General features: G+C 43.0%; 1 protein-coding gene across 1 annotated transcript; it reads right to left on the bottom strand.

Moving 5' to 3' along the window:
• Window positions 1–11,178: 11,178 nt before the first annotated feature.
• Window positions 11,179–16,223, bottom strand: LOC138916247 (keratin-associated protein 4-6-like). Its single transcript, XM_070227309.1, has one exon. It carries the CDS (start codon window positions 12,207–12,209, stop codon window positions 11,490–11,492), a length of 720 nt encoding a protein of 239 aa, XP_070083410.1. The 5' UTR covers window positions 12,210–16,223; the 3' UTR covers window positions 11,179–11,489.
• Between the last annotated feature and the right edge of the window lie 1,053 nt (window positions 16,224–17,276).

Here is a 17,276-nt window from a genome sequence, read left to right as displayed (position 1 = left end):
CATCAAAGTATTAGGGTCCACAATGAGCGTTATGTGTATGAGTCGTATGTACTTGCAGTGAAAAGTGAGATAATATAAACAGCTACTGTTTGGGAGTGCCGCCACGTGCCAGACATTCTGCTGAATGCTCTGTAGTTATTGTCTTGGTCTTTCCTCTCAAAGAACAGTGAGTTGCTCATTATTCTCTTAGAGTCACACAGAAGTGCGTTAAGTTGTTAGATCCTGTCAGTCTGTGAAGGGTAAGCAGTACCAATTCCACACCTTTGGTTGCGCTGTTTTATCCTCTTAGAATGCTTCTTCTCCTACTTCATCTCAGCAGTTTCTTACCATTCCTTTAAGTACCAGCCCGGATGTCTCCTTCTCCCATGTTTTCCTTGACACACATTTTTCTAAACCTCCACTCCTCATCCTTTATGCTTGCTATCACATTGTGGAAGTCTCAGACTTCACACGTCCGGTTCTAACCTAAACCCGCTTGCCTGTCCGTCTCCAGCTGGATGGTCAACACCTGAGTGGACACTTGAACCACATGTTGTTATCATCATGCGTGGAGCGGAGGACGCCATCAGTGTTTTCTTTTTATTCCTAGAAATCACTTTTTAAATTATATTTTGGAATTGTGCCAAATATCTTTGTTTCCAAAGTAAATTCTCTGAAGGGGACCACGTTTAAGGAATTCTCCTATTCCTGTGCCTTCCTTGCAGGCCCGCCCTCCCCCAGAGATGGCCATATTTATAATTTAACATTTTCCTTCCCATTGCTATTTTAAATATAAATATATTTGGGTTTCATACTTGTATCACCTTTGTTTCTTAGATAAATGGTTGTATACTGCGCACTTTGTTCCAACTGGCTTTTCTCCACTTAACAATTGATCCCAGAGCTCAGCTCACAGTGGTATGTTCAGATATCCTTCATTCCATTCTCAGCCACAATGGAGTCCATTCTGCGGACACCATACAGCTTATTTAGCCAGTCTCCTGTAGATGGACATTTGGGTTGTTTCCAGGCGTTCACTATTAAAATAATATTGTGCCTTGAAAACAAGAAGTATTTTTGTTATTTTGAGGATTGAGAGTTCAATGTGTATCTACAAGATCTACCTTGTTGATTTTGTTTAGTTCTTTCATATTCTTATTAATTTTTCTCCTCATCTTCTCACCTTAAATGCAAAGTGTGTTAAAGTCTTCAGTTGCTGGTCTCTTTCTCTTCTATTCTCGCATCACCTGTGGTCTCTGTTTCTGAAGTTCAGCTGTGTAGTTATATTTTTACTGAGCCTTTACCATGAGAGAGCGTCCCACGTTGTCTCCTGTGATGCTTTTTGTGTGACTCCAACTTGTTTGATAACAAAATCGGGACCCCTGCTTTCTTTTATTTGCATATTCTGTGATATAACCTCCTCTATTCCCTTACCTTTATCGCTCTGAAGCTGGTTGTTTTAGCTGTATCTTGTGTCTACAGCATAGTGGTGGGTGTTTACTTTTCAGTCAATCTGCAAATCTCTTTCTTTTTACCTGTGAGTTGAGACTCTTACATGTGTTGGTGTAACCATTGATCAATATGTTTGGCTTTAGTTGTGTCGTTTTATTATAAATATAGTGATATACCTATTTAATATAATAAATAGTCATATATAATAATAGTGATATATAACATGTAGTGAATTATGTTTTATATATAATACGTATGTTAAATAGTTATGTCTCTACATCCGTATCTCTGTAACTAATCTTTCACTATTTGTTTTATTCCCTCTCTGTTTCTCTCTCTCTCTCTCTCAATGTGTATTTTGGTACTCAGGAAGATTTGTATCTTGTACTAACAGCTACCTTCATATAAATGTCTTTATATAATACCCGATGAGTCTGATTTTTTGGCTATCGTCAGTTGATTCTCTTCTTTCAGAAACATTAGAATTACCTACTTACTTCTTAGTCCTCCCTGTCCTTCTGCATCAGATTTGAGTTCCTATTTAATACCCGTAGGCAATCAGCAATATTTTCTATATTATGTATTCTCTCTCCTTTCTCTCCATTTTTTGGTAATTGTCCTACATCTGCATGGTCAGTACATGGCCATTACACATCATATTGCCTCTCTCATATTCCACACTCAATGTTAGTTCTATGAATAATATGGATGTATGTTATATGTGCATCCATACATATGCATGTGTGTATGTAGAACGCCCTCTGCTAGTCCTCGTGTAGATGTCCCTCCAGTATCTTCAGTCATTTGGGTTGGTTGGAGCTCGTTCACGAGTAAATTCCTCAGGATAGCCCCACGGGGAGAACATTCACTGAGGTCCTTCGTGTTCACAGGAGTTTATTTGTGGCCTTTATAGCTGGAGTTCAGTTGGGCTAGATAGAAAATCCTTGGCTCATATTTCCTTTCTTAAGAGTCTTTAAAAGTTAGTACATTACCGAGGAGGAATTCCAAGATGGCGCCGTGAGTAGTCCTCTTTGTCTCTCGCCCTTCGAGTCTACAATTATTTGGACACTTATCGCTTGACAAAGGATATCCAGACAGCATCTCAGGACGTCTGAGACACCCACGCGACTATACATCGGAAGGCGGACGGACTTTCCTCCGGGAGGATGTGGAAATAGGTGAAAACTCTCCGACCCCGACGGGCAGCCTAGTACCCGCAAGCGGCTTTCTTCCAACGGACGCCCCCAGAGGATCCACACACATCTAGGGCAGGAGCGAGAACACAACAGAGGAGCGACGGTGGAAACAGGTGACCAGAACCCTACTTAAACCCCCCGCAATTACTCCTAAACGCAGAGGGAAACTTTGGAGTTGCACACCTGAGCCCGCGGGGAGAGTCTCTCCCCGCCATTGGCGGGGAGACCCGGCCTGGTGCTCGGGGCACCCGGAGGGTCCCAGAGAGAGACACGGAGGGCACGGAGGTCTCCCAGCTGCCGTTGCCCGCCCCGTGGGACTAGGGATTGCCGGAGATCTCGGAGAGGACCGGGGCGGGGGAACTTTCAAAGGCCGGATCGGCGACCCGGAGGGGAAGTGCCGGAGCTCCCCCAGGCAGCAGACAAAACTCTCTGTCTGCCGGTAGCAGAGGGGCCACGCTGAGCACTCAGGGCTCCCGGCAGAGGCCCGGAGAGAAGCCCAGAGGGCGGGGCGACCCCCAGCTGCCGTTGCCCGCCCCGTGGGACTAGGGATTGCCGGAGATCTCGGAGAGGACCGGGGCGGGGGAACTTTCAAAGGCAGGTCCGGCGACCCGGTGGAGAAGCGCCGGAGCTCCGCCCGGGCAGCAGACAAAACTCTCTGTCTGCCATTAGCAGTGGGGCCACGCCCAGCATTCAGGGCTCCCGGCAGAGGCTCGGACAGAAGCCCAGAGGGCGGGGCGTCCCCCAGCTGCCGTTGCCCGCCCCGTGGGACTAGGGATTGCCGGAGATCTCGGAGAGGACCGGGGCGGGGGAACTTTCAAAGGCGGGTCCGGCGACCCGGAGGGGAAGCGCCGGAGCTCCGCCAGGCAGCAGACAAAACTCTCTGTCTGCCGGTAGCAGAGGGGCCACGCTGAGCATTCAGAGCTCCCGGCAGAGGCCCGGAGAGAAGCCCAGAGGGCGGGGCGACCCCCAGCTGCCATTGCCCACCCGGTGAGGCTAGGGATTGCCGGAGATCTCGGAGAGGACTGGGGCTGGAGAGAGTTCCAGAGACCCAGCTTAGTAGCCTAGGGGGAAACCCTACAGGCTCACAGAAGCCTTAGGGAAAGCCTCTGCACAGCACCAGTAGAAGGCACCCAGCCGCCAGCCACAAGGCTGGAAGACCCCAGGGCAAAAGCAGCATAGCTAGGTGTACTAACCACAGACTGTAGAAGATGCCAATAGCTCTCCTGCGACCCATAGAGGACAAGTGAGATTTGGTGGGTGCCGACAGCAACCGAGCGACAAATAAAAGTGATCCCACCCCTGGCCGCTGGAAAAGCCCATAACACCGTTGCAGACCCCAAGGAGAGAGCGCATCTAGGTGGGCAACAACAGTAGGCACCTGCAGCCTGAAGCCCCCCGTGACGGCCCCCACGGCAGAGGAGGGAATCCAAAGGGCCACTGTGGCTACGAAGAGGGGCCCAGGCCCAGTTAGCAACTACGGACAGGGTTCCTGGTTGGTGAAGTATAAACAGCTGCTCCCCCCACCGCAGCAGCTGAAACAAGTGAAAGGAGCAACTAAACTCTATCTCCATGCGGAGGCACAAATCAACATCATCAAGCAATATGAAAAAATACATTAAATCTCCAGAACAGAAAGAAAGTAACAAATACACAGAAAACAATCCCAAAGAAAATGAGATATATAACCTAAATGATGATGACTTCAAAACAGCCATCATTAAAATACTCACTGAGTTAAGAGAGAATTCTGACCGACAACTCAACGAGTTCAGGAGCTATGTCACAAAAGAGTTTGATACGATAAAGAAGAACCAAACAGAAATACTGGAAATGAAGAACACAATAGAGGAGATTAAGAAAAATCTAGATGCTCTGAACAGTAGGGCCGATAATATGGAGGAAAGAATTAGCAATTTGGAAGATGGCAATATAGAATTGTTGCAGGCAGAGGAGGAGAGAGAAGCAAGACTTAAAAGAAATGAAGAAACTCTCCGAGAATTATCAGACACAATTAGGAGATGCAACATAAGGATTATAGGTATACCAGAGGGAGAAGAGAAGGAGAAAGGGGCAGAAAACCTATTCAAAGAAATAATGGCTGAGAACTTCCCAAATCTGGTGAGGGAGATGGATCTTCAGGTGACAGAAGCCAATAGATCTCCAAACTTTATCAATGCAAGAAGACCAACTCCACGGCATATAGTAGTGAAGCTAGCAAAAGTCAACGACAAGGAGAAAATATTAAGGACAGCCAGGCAAAAGAAACTAACCTACAAAGGAACCCCCATCAGGCTATCAGCAGATTTCTCAGCAGAAACTTTACAGGCTAGAAGAGAGTGGAATGATATATTCAAAAATCTGAAGGACAAAAACCTACAGCCGAGAATTCTCTACCCAGCGAAAATATCCTTCAAATACGATGGAGAAATAAAAACTTTCCCAGATAAACAAAAATTAAGGGAGTTCATTGCCACAAAACCTCCTCTTCAGGAAATCCTCAGGAAAACCCTCATTCCTGAAAAATCCAAAAAAGGAAAGGGGCTACAAAACCAAGAGCAGAGGAGATAAGTAGAAGGACAACAACAGAGAGTAGCAGCTCTACATCAGAACAGATTAAACCATGGGACGAGAAACAAAGGAAACTGAAGAAAACCGGAAAACAAGACACAAAATGGTAGTGGTAGGCCCCCACGTCTCAATAATCACTCTAAATGTAAATGGATTGAACTCCCCAATCAAAAGACACAGAGTGGCAGGATGGATCAAAGAACAAGATCCAACAATATGCTGCCTCCAGGAAACACACCTCAGCCCCAAAGACAAACACAGACTCAGAGTGAAGGGATGGAGAACAATACTCCAAGCTAATAATGAACAAAAGAAAGCAGGTGTCGCTATACTAATATCAGCCAAGGTAGATTTCAAAGCAAAACAGATAAAGAAAGACAAAGAGGGACAGTATATAATGATAAAAGGGACTCTCCACCAAGAAGACATAACACTTATAAATATATACGCACCCAACACAGGAGCACCAAAATTTGTAAAGCAACTCTTAATAGAACTAAAAGAAGACATCAACAACAATACAATAATAGTAGGGGACCTCAACACACCATTAACACCAATGGACAGAACATCCAGACAGAAAATCAACAAGGAAATAATAGAATTAAATGAAAAATTAGACCAGATGGACTTAATAGATATATATAGAACACTTCATCCAAAAACAGCAGGTTACACATTCTTCTCAAGTGCACATGGAACATTCTCAAGGATTGACCATATTTTGGGAACCAAAGCAAACATCAATAAATACAAGAGAGTTGAAATAATATCAAGCATCTTTTCTGATCATAACGCTATTAAACTAGAAATCAACTACAAGAAAAAAGCAGAGAAAGGTGCAAAAATGTGGAGACTAAACAACACGCTTCTCAACAAACAATGGATCATTGAAGAAATTAAAGAAGAAATCAAATATTATCTGGAGACAAATGAAAATGAGAACACGACATACCAAATCATTTGGGATGCAGCAAAAGCAGTCCTAAGAGGGAAATTCATCGCAATACAGGCTCACCTCACTAAACAAGAAAAAGCTCACGTAAGCAACCTCAAACGACACCTAACAGAACTAGAAAAAGAAGAACAAACAAGGCCCAGAGTCAGTAGAAGGAGGGAAATAATAAAAATAAGAGCAGAAATAAACGATATTGAAACAAAAAAGACAATAGAAAGGATCAATGAAACAAAGAGTTGGTTCTTTGAAAGAATTAACAAAATTGACAAACCCCTAGCCAGACTCACCAAGAAAAGAAGAGAGAAATCGCAAATTAATAAAATCAGGAATGACAGAGGAGAAATCACAACAGATACCAATGAAATACAAGAGATCATAAGAGAATACTATGAAAAACTATATGCCAACAAATTGAACAAACTGGAAGAAATGGACAAATTCCTAGACTCCTACAATCTCCCCAAACTGAATCAGGAAGAAATGGAGAATCTGAATAGACCAATCACAAGTAAGGAAATAGAAACGGTAATCAAAAACCTCCCCAAAAACAAGAGTCCAGGACCAGACGGCTTCTCTGGAGAATTCTACCAAACATTCAAAGAAGACTTAATACCTATTCTCCTCAAACTGTTCCAGAAAATTGAGAAAGATGGAGAACTCCCTAACACATTCTATGAAGCCAACATCACTCTGATCCCCAAACCTGACAAGGACAACACAAAGAAGGAGAACTACAGGCCGATATCACTGATGAACATAGATGCAAAAATCCTCAACAAAATTTTGGCAAACCGATTACAGCAATACATCAAAAAGATTATACACCATGATCAAGTGGGATTTATACCAGGGACACAGGGATGGTTCAACATCCGCAAGTCAATCAACGTGATACACTACATTAACAAAATGAAAACCAAAAACCACATGATCATCTCAATAGATGCAGAGAAAGCATTCGACAAGATCCAACACCCATTTATGATAAAAACCCTCAGTAAAATGGGTATAGATGGAAAGTACCTCAACATAATAAAGGCCATATATGATAGACCCACAGCCAACATCATACTCAATGGACAAAAGCTGAAAGCCATCCCTCTGAGGACAGGAACAAGACAAGGGTGCCCACTTTCACCACTCCTATTCAACATAGTTCTGGAGGTGCTGGCCAGAGCAATTCGGCAGGAAAAAGAAATAAAAGGAATCCAAATAGGTAACGAAGAAGTAAAACTCTCGTTGTTTGCAGACGACATGATCTTATACATAGAAAACCCCAAAGAATCCACAGAAAAACTATTAGAAATAATCAACAACTACAGCAAAGTAGCAGGGTATAAAATTAACGTGCATAAATCAGTAGCATTTCTATACACTAACAATAAACTAACAGAAAAAGAACTCAAGCACTCTATCCCATTCACAATCGCAACGAAAAGAATAAAATACCTTGGGATAAACTTAACCAAGGAAGTGAAGGATCTATACAATGAAAACTACAAGACTCTCTTGAAAGAAATAGGCGATGACATAAAGAGATGGAAAGACATCCCTTGCACATGGATTGGAAGAATAAACATAGTTAAAATGTCCATACTACCTAAAGCAATATACAGATTCAATGCTATCCCAATCAGAATCCCAAGAACATTCTTCACAGAAATTGAACAAACAATCCTAAAATTCATATGGGGCAACAAAAGACCGCGAATTGCTAAAGCAATCCTGAGCAAGAAAAACAAAGCCGGCGGAATCACAATCCCCGATTTCAAAACATACTACAAAGCTACAGTGATCAAAACAGCATGGTACTGGTACAAAAACAGGTCCACAGATCAATGGAACAGAATTGAAAGCCCAGAGATAAAACCACACATCTATGGACAGCTAATCTTCGACAAAGGAGCAGAGGGCCTACAATGGAGAAAAGAAAGTCTCTTCAACAAATGGTGCTGGGAAAACTGGACAGCCACATGCAAAAGATTGAAAATTGACCATTCTTTTTCACCACACACCAAAATAAACTCAAAATGGATCAAAGACCTAAAGATTAGGCCTGAGACAATAAGTCTTTTGGAAGAGAATATAGGCAGTACACTCTTTGACATCAGTTTCAAAAGAATCTTTTCGGACACTGTAACTCCTCAGTTGAGGGAAACAATAGAAAGAATAAACAAATGGGACTTCATCAGACTAAAGAGCTTCTTCAAGGCAAGGGAAAACAGGATTGAAACAAAAAAACAGCTCACTAATTGGGAAAAAATATTTACAAGCCACTTATCCGACAAAGGGTTAATCTCCATAATATACAAAGAACTCACACTACTTAACAACAAAAAAACAAACAACCCGATCAAAAAATGGGCAGAGGACATGAACAGACATTTCTCAAAAGAAGATATGAATATGGCCAATAGACACATGAAAAGATGTTCATCATCGCTAATCATCAGGGAAATGCAAATCAAAACTACACTAAGATATCACCTTACCCCCGTTAGATTGGCAAAAACATCCAAAACCAAGAACGACAAATGTTGGAGAGGTTGTGGAGAAAGAGGAACCCTCATACACTGTTGGTGGGAATGCAAACTGGTACAGCCACTATGGAAAACAGTATGGAGATTTCTCAAAAAGTTAAAAATAGAAATACCCTATGACCCAGCCATCCCATTACTGGGTATCTATCCTAAGAACCTGATATCAGATATCTCAAGAGTCCGTTGCACCCCTATGTTCATTGCAGCATTATTTACAATAGCCAAGACGTGGAACCAGCCTACATGCCCAGAAACTAATGATTGGATAAAGAAGATGTGGTATATATACACAATGGAATACTACTCAGCCATAAAAAAAGACGAAATTGGCCCATTCACAACAATGTGGATGGACCTCGAGGGTATTATGTTAAGCGAAATAAGTCAGTCAGAGAAAGACGAACTCTATATGACTCCACTCATAGGTGGAAATTAGTATATTGAGAAGGAGATCTGATTGGTGGTTACCAGGGAAAAGGGGGGGTGGGGAGAGGGTACGGAGGGGGAAGTGGTGTACCCACAACATGACTAACAAAAATGTACAACTGAAATCTCACAAGGTTGTAATCTATCATAACATTAATAAAAAAAAAAAAAAAAGTTAGTACATTACCTTCTAGCATAAAGTATTGCCATCAAAAAGTGTGAACACAATCCACTTCCCCTTTCCTTATAACTGACATGGATTTTTTGTCTAGATCTTCATTGAGTTTCTCTTTTTAAAAAAATCCAATAGTTTTATAACATTGTGTCTCAATTTTGAGCGCTGTGGGCTGCTTTTTCCAGGTGTGTACAAGTGAGCTTTTATTTGAATTTCAATTCTTAGTATTCATTGTGTTTCATAGCTTTGTTTTTCTTCTTTGAAGATCTATTATAGATATTCTCTGTGTATTTTCTCTGTCACTTTTTCCTTCAAAATCCCTTTGTATCTTTCTTCATTTCAGTCTTCAAGATGGGTTTGGAAATTCCATACAAATGTTAAAATCAGCTTCTAAGCATCCACTAATCAGCGTACTGGGATTTTGATTGCGATTGCATTGAATCTTTAGAATGATTGACAGAGAATGGGCATCTTAGCGATACTGAGCGCGCCGGTCCACGAAGGGGGTGTGTCTCCATTCCTTTAGATCTTCCCTGATTTGTCCTTCTGCAACAGTGCAGCTTTGCAGGCAGAGTTCTTCCACAGTTTTGTATATTTTTCTCTGAGCATCTTATGTTTTTGATGCCTTTGTAAATGGAACTGCTCTCATTTAAACTTAATTATGTCGTAGTTTGTTGCTAGTATACCAAATACAGTTAATTTGAGTACACTGACCTTATATGTCACGTCCCTGTTAAATTCACTTGTTAGTTTCTTGAGTTGTTTGGAGTGTAGAAGCCCAAATTTCGGTCTAGTTGTCACCTCAAGTGAGTAACTGATGATTTATTTTCATGCTCTCTTTCTTCAGTGAGCCAGCCCCCTAGCTCCCTCTCCAAACTAGGCAGCTTTGGTGGGGCTCTCAGATTGTGGAGTAAGGAACTGTCTTTTAGGGGACTGTGTCCTCATTTGAATCACAGATACCTGCACCTAAAGAAAAGCTCCGAAGCTCAGTCTCATTCATATAAATAAAGCACAGGGAGAAATATAGTGTACAAACCAGTGGACAAATGTCTAGAAAAATACTAAAAAGTAAACACATCAGTGATTTTGTTGAGAACCTCCACTAGGAGGCAGCTCCCTTAGTGCAGAGAGTTTTTGTGTGTTGCTCTCCGCTGTTACCCCTGCACCTTTAACAGTGTCGCCACGTAATAAATGCTCAATGAATACTTTTTAAATGAATCAGTGAAGATTTTGGCATTTGGAAGGATCAATGAAAGGAGACTCACTTTTCAGGAAAAACGCTTGACCCCCGTTTCCACACAGAAACACCTGACAGGAAGTCAATACTGCTCTCTGCTGTGGTCATGCCACGGTTTCCACCAAGCACCTTGTCTTGTGAAGGACCTGCTGCACTCCTCTAGGTTGCCTGTCTGTCTTTGCAGTGTATATGGATTTGAAATCTCCTATCAAAAGAAAACATGAGTGAGGACTAAGGTCCTATTGTAAATAGGGGCAGAATCAGCACACACTTGTTTTGCTGCGTGGATGACACCCGTGTCATGGAGCGCGAGTCTGAAGACAAACGTGCAGACTGTGCCAAATAGCACATTGCAGCTACGACAGCGGATGTGACCACGAAGCACGTATTGTGTTCTTTTTACTTTTATTTACGTGGAGTCCGCCAAACTCCCGGTTTCACCTCTTTGTTCTTTTCCTTGGAGACATTCATAATCTTAGGTGATTTGCTCATGAACTAAGGAGGCATCTAGGAATAAATCAGGCAGTGAATAATGAACCATTTATGGAGAAGTGATAAGACCATGTGGTGTGTCCTGCAGGAACAGGACAGGTACACTTCTCTAGAAAGTGAAGACAAAATCTCAAGGGAGCCACAATCACGCTGAATTTTTAATGCAGGGAGAAGTAACTTTATTTTGTTACAGAAATATAGCAGGGTACAGAAAAGCCCTAGAAAAAAGAAGTCAGGAGAATGATTTCACCACTGGTCAGGTTGAAGGGTAAACTCGGTTAAGCGTAAGTGCTCGGGACCACATCTGTCTCCTGCAACAGCGTGACCCGGTTCCCCAATGGAATCCTGAGGCCCAATTCAGTCAAGTGACCTCAAGCACACTCCCTGTTTCCGAAAGGTCAGCATAACAGTGGGGTCTATATCTGTGAGAACAGAGGTAGACAGACGGTGGTCACAGGGCAGAGATTCAGCAGCAAGAGGAGGGGCAGCACACAGGGCGGGGGCAGGTGGAGATGACACAGGTGGGGCGGTAGCAAGTGGTGTGGCAGGAGACCCGGCCACAGACTGGGCGCAGACAGCAGGAGGGGCGGCAGCAGCTGGCGCCGCAGCAGCTAGAACTGGAGCAAGAGGGCTGGCAGCAGCTGGAGATACAGCACTGGGGCTGGCAGCAGCTGGACACATCACAGCTGGGGCGGCAGCAGCTGGACACACTGCAGCTGGGGCGGCAGCAGCTGGAGATGTAGCACTGGGGCCTGCAGCAGCTGGACACATCACAGCTGGGGCGGCAGCAGCTGGACACACTGCAGCTGGGGCGGCAGCAGGTAGAGCCACAGCTACTGGACCCACTGCAAGAAGGGCGGCAGCAGCTGGAGATGCAGCAGCTGGGGCGGCAGCAGCTGGAGCCGCAGCAGCTAGAACTGGAGCAAGAGGGCTGGCAGCAGCTGGAGATGCAGCACTGGGGCCTGCAGCAGCTGGACTCACTGCAGCTGGGGCGGAGGCAGGTGGTCCTGCAGCAGGTGATCTGACAGCAGCTGGGGCGGCAGCAGGTCTCCTGGCCACAGCCCTGGTCAGAGCAGATGGAGCCACAACAGGAGCTGACCATGGTGTCAGTGGAAGGCGTGGGATTCCCCAAGTGGGTAGGAGTGGGTTTCACAAGAGTGGTTTCCTGAGTTTGAGAGTCTCCCATCCCGCTCCCCTTTTATACTCCACTGAGTAGCTGATGTTACCATGAGTAACAGGCTTTCCTTGTTTGTCCTGCTGGGAAGTCAATTAATATTACTGAGTTAATAATTGTGTTTATCAGGTTAACCATGCCAACATCTAAGAAAAGCTTCGTTTCCTTCTTCTGCAGCGATGCACTGAATCTTGGTAAGCCATGGGAAACCGCTTTCGTGTTTCCTCTTCTGCCTAATGTGTCTTCCAAGTTGGGATTATCACATGATATTCTATTACAGAGTTCTTACATGTGTCAATTTTTCCTTTTCTTTATAGGACTCCGTGATAATACTTTGAGGATGCATATCAGAAGGCCAAGTCTCTTTTTGTGTCAAAGTGGAGAAAAGCCTGCTGCTGTCAGGTGGAGCGCTGAGAAGGAAACAGGAGGACTGACACATTACTGCTGTTACGTGTACACAATGGGGCGAATCTGTGATCTGGGGGGACTCTCCTCAGAGTTAGTGTTTAATCACTCCTTTTCAATGGATCAACTTTCCGTACAAACAGAAACATTTTCCCCCAGGAATCTTCACGTATAGTATGCTCAGCATGAGTGGGTTTGACCTACCTTTTGACAGGCCAACATATGCAATGCATTCTACGTTATATAGGAGGTTTCATTTACAGCCATTTTTTTTCTTTCCTCTTTCAGTAATTTGAATTCAAGCCATTCTGCTTAGGTAAAGGGCATATAAACAGATAAGCCTTACTCTTTGTCCTATAGGCACTGAAATAAGATATATAAAAAATGAACAATTTGGGCAACTATTCAAAGCATCAAAGGATTAGGATACCTAAATCCAAGTATCTAAGTCCCATATGCTTTCCGGGAGAAATGAGATAATATAAACAGCTGCTGTTGGTGAGCGCTGCCACGCGCCAGACCTTCTGCTGGATGCTTTGTGATCATGGTCCTGCCTTTCCTCTCAGAGAACAGTGCGCTCCTCATCATCCTCTAAGAGTCACAGAGCAGTGAGTGAAGGTTGCTCGATGCTGTAATCGTCTACAAAGTGTGAGCAATGCCAATTCCACTCCTCGGACTGTGCCGTCTCTCCTTCGAGCTTTCCTTCTCTCACGTCAAATAGGGAATTTCTTGCTTTTCCTTTAAGTCCCGGCCCAGACGCCTCCTCCTCTCTTACGTTTTCCTTGACATACAGTTCTTTAAACCTCCTTTGCTCCTCCTGCACATTGCGGAGCACTCGAACTTCACACACCTGACTCTAACCTAAATGTGTTTGCCTGTCTGCCTCCAGCTGGATGGTAGACACCTGAAGTGGACATTTGAATCATATGTCAGTATCATCATGCGTGGAGTGGAGGATACCGTCGTTGTTTTCTTTTCATTTCAGGAATCTCTTTTTAAATATAATTTTTTTTTTCTTTTGAGGAAGATTAGCCCCGAGCTCACATCTGCTGCCAATGCTCTTCTTTTTGCTGAGGAAAATTGGCCCTGAGCTAACATCCATGCTCGTCTTCCTCTATTTTAAACGTGGCATGCCTGCCACAGCATGGCTTGATAAGCGGTGCGTAGGTCCACATCCAGGATCGGAACCAGTGAACTTGGGGCCAATGAAGCTGAGTGTGCAGACTTAACCACTATACCACTGATCGCCCCCTTAAATTTTGTTTTATTTTGCACATTATCTTTGGTTTCAAAATAAATTGTTCGGAGGGAAGCATATTTAAGGAAATCTTGCTTCCATTCCTGTGCCTTCCATGTATGCTCCCCCTCCCCCACAGGCAGTCATATTTATAGTCTAAGGTTTGCCTTCCCGTTGCTATTGTAAATATAAATGCGTTTCTTTTTGCACATTTATGCCTCCTTTGTTTCGTAGATAAATGGTAGTGTAACATATACGTTGCTCCAACTTGCTTGTATTCGCTTCATAATTAATCCCAGAGCTCAATTCACAGAAGTGTGTTCAGACATTCTTCATTCCATTTTCAGCCGCAAAGTAGTCCATTCTGTGGATATCACAGAGCTTATTTGGCCAGTGCCCTAGTGGTGGAGATTTGGGTTGTTTCCAGGCTTTCACTATTAAAATAATATTGTGCACCTGAAAACAAGGAGATATTTTGGAGAGGAGGAAGGTCTGAGAGTTTGATGCATGTCTATAAGGTTCACCTTATTGATTTTGTTTAATCACTTCATATTCTTATTACTTTTTCTCCTCACGTTCTCTCTGTAAATACCAAGTGCGTAAAGTCTTCAATTACTGGTTTGTTTCTTTTCTCGCACCACCTGTAGTTTCTGTTTCGGAAGTTGGCTGTGTAGTTACATTTCCAGTGTAGCCTGTACCGTAACAAAGTATCCTACTCGTCTCCTGTGATGCTTTTTGTATGATTGGAACTTGTTTGAGCTCAAAATTGGGACCCCTGCTTTCTTTTATTTGCATTTTCTGTGGTCCCTCTCCCTCTTACTTTTAATGCTGTGAAGCTGGCTGTTTTAGTTGTGTCTCTTGTTGCAGCATGGCGGTGGGTGTTTACTTTTTAGCCAATCTCTGAATCTTTCTCTTTTTACTGGTGAGTTGAGCCTATTACACGTATTGGTGAAACCATCGGTCAGTATGTTTGTCTTTAGTCATACAGTTTAATTATATATAATGCTACACAAACGTAATATAATAAACAGGGATATATATATAATGAATAGTGATATAAAACCTACATGTGTAACATGTGTCACTATCATATAAACGTCTTCATATAATACCCGATGAGTCTGACTTTTTCGCTTTTGTCAGTTGATTCTCTACTTTCAGAAACACTGAAATTACCTGCTTACTTCTTCGTCCCCCACTCCTTCAGCTTCATAGTTAAACTCCCCATTAATTCCCATAAGCAATCAGCAACATTTTCTACTTTATGTGCTCTCTCTCCTTTTCCTCCAGTTTTTGGTAACTGTCCTACATCTGCATGGTCAGTAGGTGACCACTGCACATCATATCGCCTGTCTCATGTTCCACACTCAATTTGAGTTCTATGAATAAATGGATGCATATTATATGCACCTACATCCGCATGCACGTGTGTATATAGAGCGCCCTCTGCTAGTCCTCGTGTAGATGTCCCTCCAGTATCTTCAGTCATTTGGGTTGGTTGGAGCTCGTTCACGAGTAAATTCCTCAGGACAGGCCCCTGGGCAGAACACTCACTGAGGTCTTTCGTGTTCACAGGAGTTTATTTGTGGCCTTTATAGCTGGAGTTCAGTTGGGCTAGATAGAAAATCCTTGGTTCATGTTTTCTTTCTTGAGTGTCTTTAAAATGTCAGTCCATTGGCTTCTGACGTGAGTATTGCCATCAAAATGTGTGAACACAACCCACTTGCCTTTTCCTTGTAACTGACGGATTTTTAGCCTAGATCTTTAAAGACTTTTTTCTTTTCCTTCAAAATACAATAGTTTTAAATGTTGTGTCTCAACTTTAAGCACTGTGGGCTAATTTTTCAGGTGTGTGCCAGTGGACTTTTATTTGAATTATAGTTCTTAGTATTAATTCCGTTTCATAGCTTAGTTTTTCTTCTTTGAATATCTATTATAGATGTTCTCTGCCTATTTTCTACGTCGCTTTTTCCTGCAAAACCCTTTACATCTTTCTTCATGTCATTTTTTTCAAGATTGCTTTGGAAATGCTGGGTCCTTTGCATTTCTATATAAATTTTAAAATCAGCTTCTAAGAATCTACTGAAAAGCGTCGGGAGATTTTGATTGAGAGTGCATCAAATCTTTAGATATATCAAAAGAGAACTGCCGTCTTAACATTGAGCACGCCAAGCCAGGAACAGGGCATATATCTCCATTTCTCTAGAACTTCCCCAATTTCTCCTTCTAAAAGTTGGCAGCTTTGGGAGCAGAGGCCTTCCACCTTTTTCTATATTTTTCCTCCAGCATCTAATGTTTTTGATGCCTTTGTCACTGGAATTTCTCACATTTAAATTTAGCTATGTCGTTGTTTGTTGCTAGTATATAAAATACAGTTAATTTGTGTACACTGACCTTATGTGTCACGTCCCTGTTAAATTCACTTGTTAGTTTCAGGAGTTGTTTTGAGTGTGGGAGCCCAACTTTCTGTCTAGCTCTCACCTCAAGTGAGTAACTGATGATTTATCTTCATTCCCTTTTTCTTCAGTGAGCCGGCCCTCTAGCTCCTCTCCAGACATGCAGCTTTACTGGGGGTCTCAGGTTGTGGAGTAAGGGACATCATTAGTAAAACCGTCCTTTAGAGGACCTTGTCCCCGTTTGAATCACAGATACCTGCATCTAAAGAAAAGCTCCAAAAGTCAATCTTATTCATATAAGTAAAAGCACAGGAAAAGATACTGTGTACAAACCAGAGCAGACAAATGTCTAGAAAAATATTGAAAAGTAAACACATCAGTGACTTTTGTTGAGAACCTCCACTAGGGTGTCGGCTCCCTTAGTGCAGAGAGTTTTTGTGTGTTGCTGTCTGCTGTTACCGCCGCACCTTTAACAGTGTCGCCACGTAATAAATGCTCAATGAATACTTTTTAAATGAATGAGTGAAGATTTTGGCATTGGAAGGATCAATGAAAGCAGACTCACTTTTCAGGAAAAACACTTGACCCCCGTTTCCACACAGAAACACCTGACAGGAAGTCAATACTGCTCTCTGCTGTGGTCATGCCACGGTTTCCACCAAGCACCTTGTCTTGTGAAGGACCTGCTGCACTCCTCTAGGTTGCCTGTCTGCCCTTGCAGTGTATATGGATTTGAAATCTCCTACCAAAAGAAAAAATGCGTGAGGACTAAGGTCCTATTGTAAATAGGGGCAGAATCAGCACACACTTGTTTTGCTGCGTGGATGACACCCGTATCATGGAGCGCGAGTCTGAAGACAAACGTGCAGACTGTGCCAAATAGCACATTGCAGCTACGACAGCGGATGTGACCACGAAGCATGTATTGTGTTCTTTTTACTTTTATTTACGTGGAGTCCGCCAAACTCCCGGTTTCACCTCTTTGTTCTTTTCCTTGGACGCATTCATAGTCTTAGGTGATTTGCTCATGAACTAAGGAGG

This window comes from Equus caballus, chromosome 11, assembly GCF_041296265.1.
Source record: "Equus caballus isolate H_3958 breed thoroughbred chromosome 11, TB-T2T, whole genome shotgun sequence".
Taxonomy (NCBI): Eukaryota; Metazoa; Chordata; class Mammalia; order Perissodactyla; family Equidae; genus Equus; species Equus caballus.
Note: the sequence above shows the minus strand (reverse complement) of the source record. Positions and strands in the feature narration are given on the sequence as shown.

Coding starts and splice junctions, on each gene's coding strand:
- LOC138916247 (XM_070227309.1), bottom strand. CDS start 12,209: ATGGGAGACTCTCAAACTCAGGAAACCACTCTTGTGAAACCCACTCCT.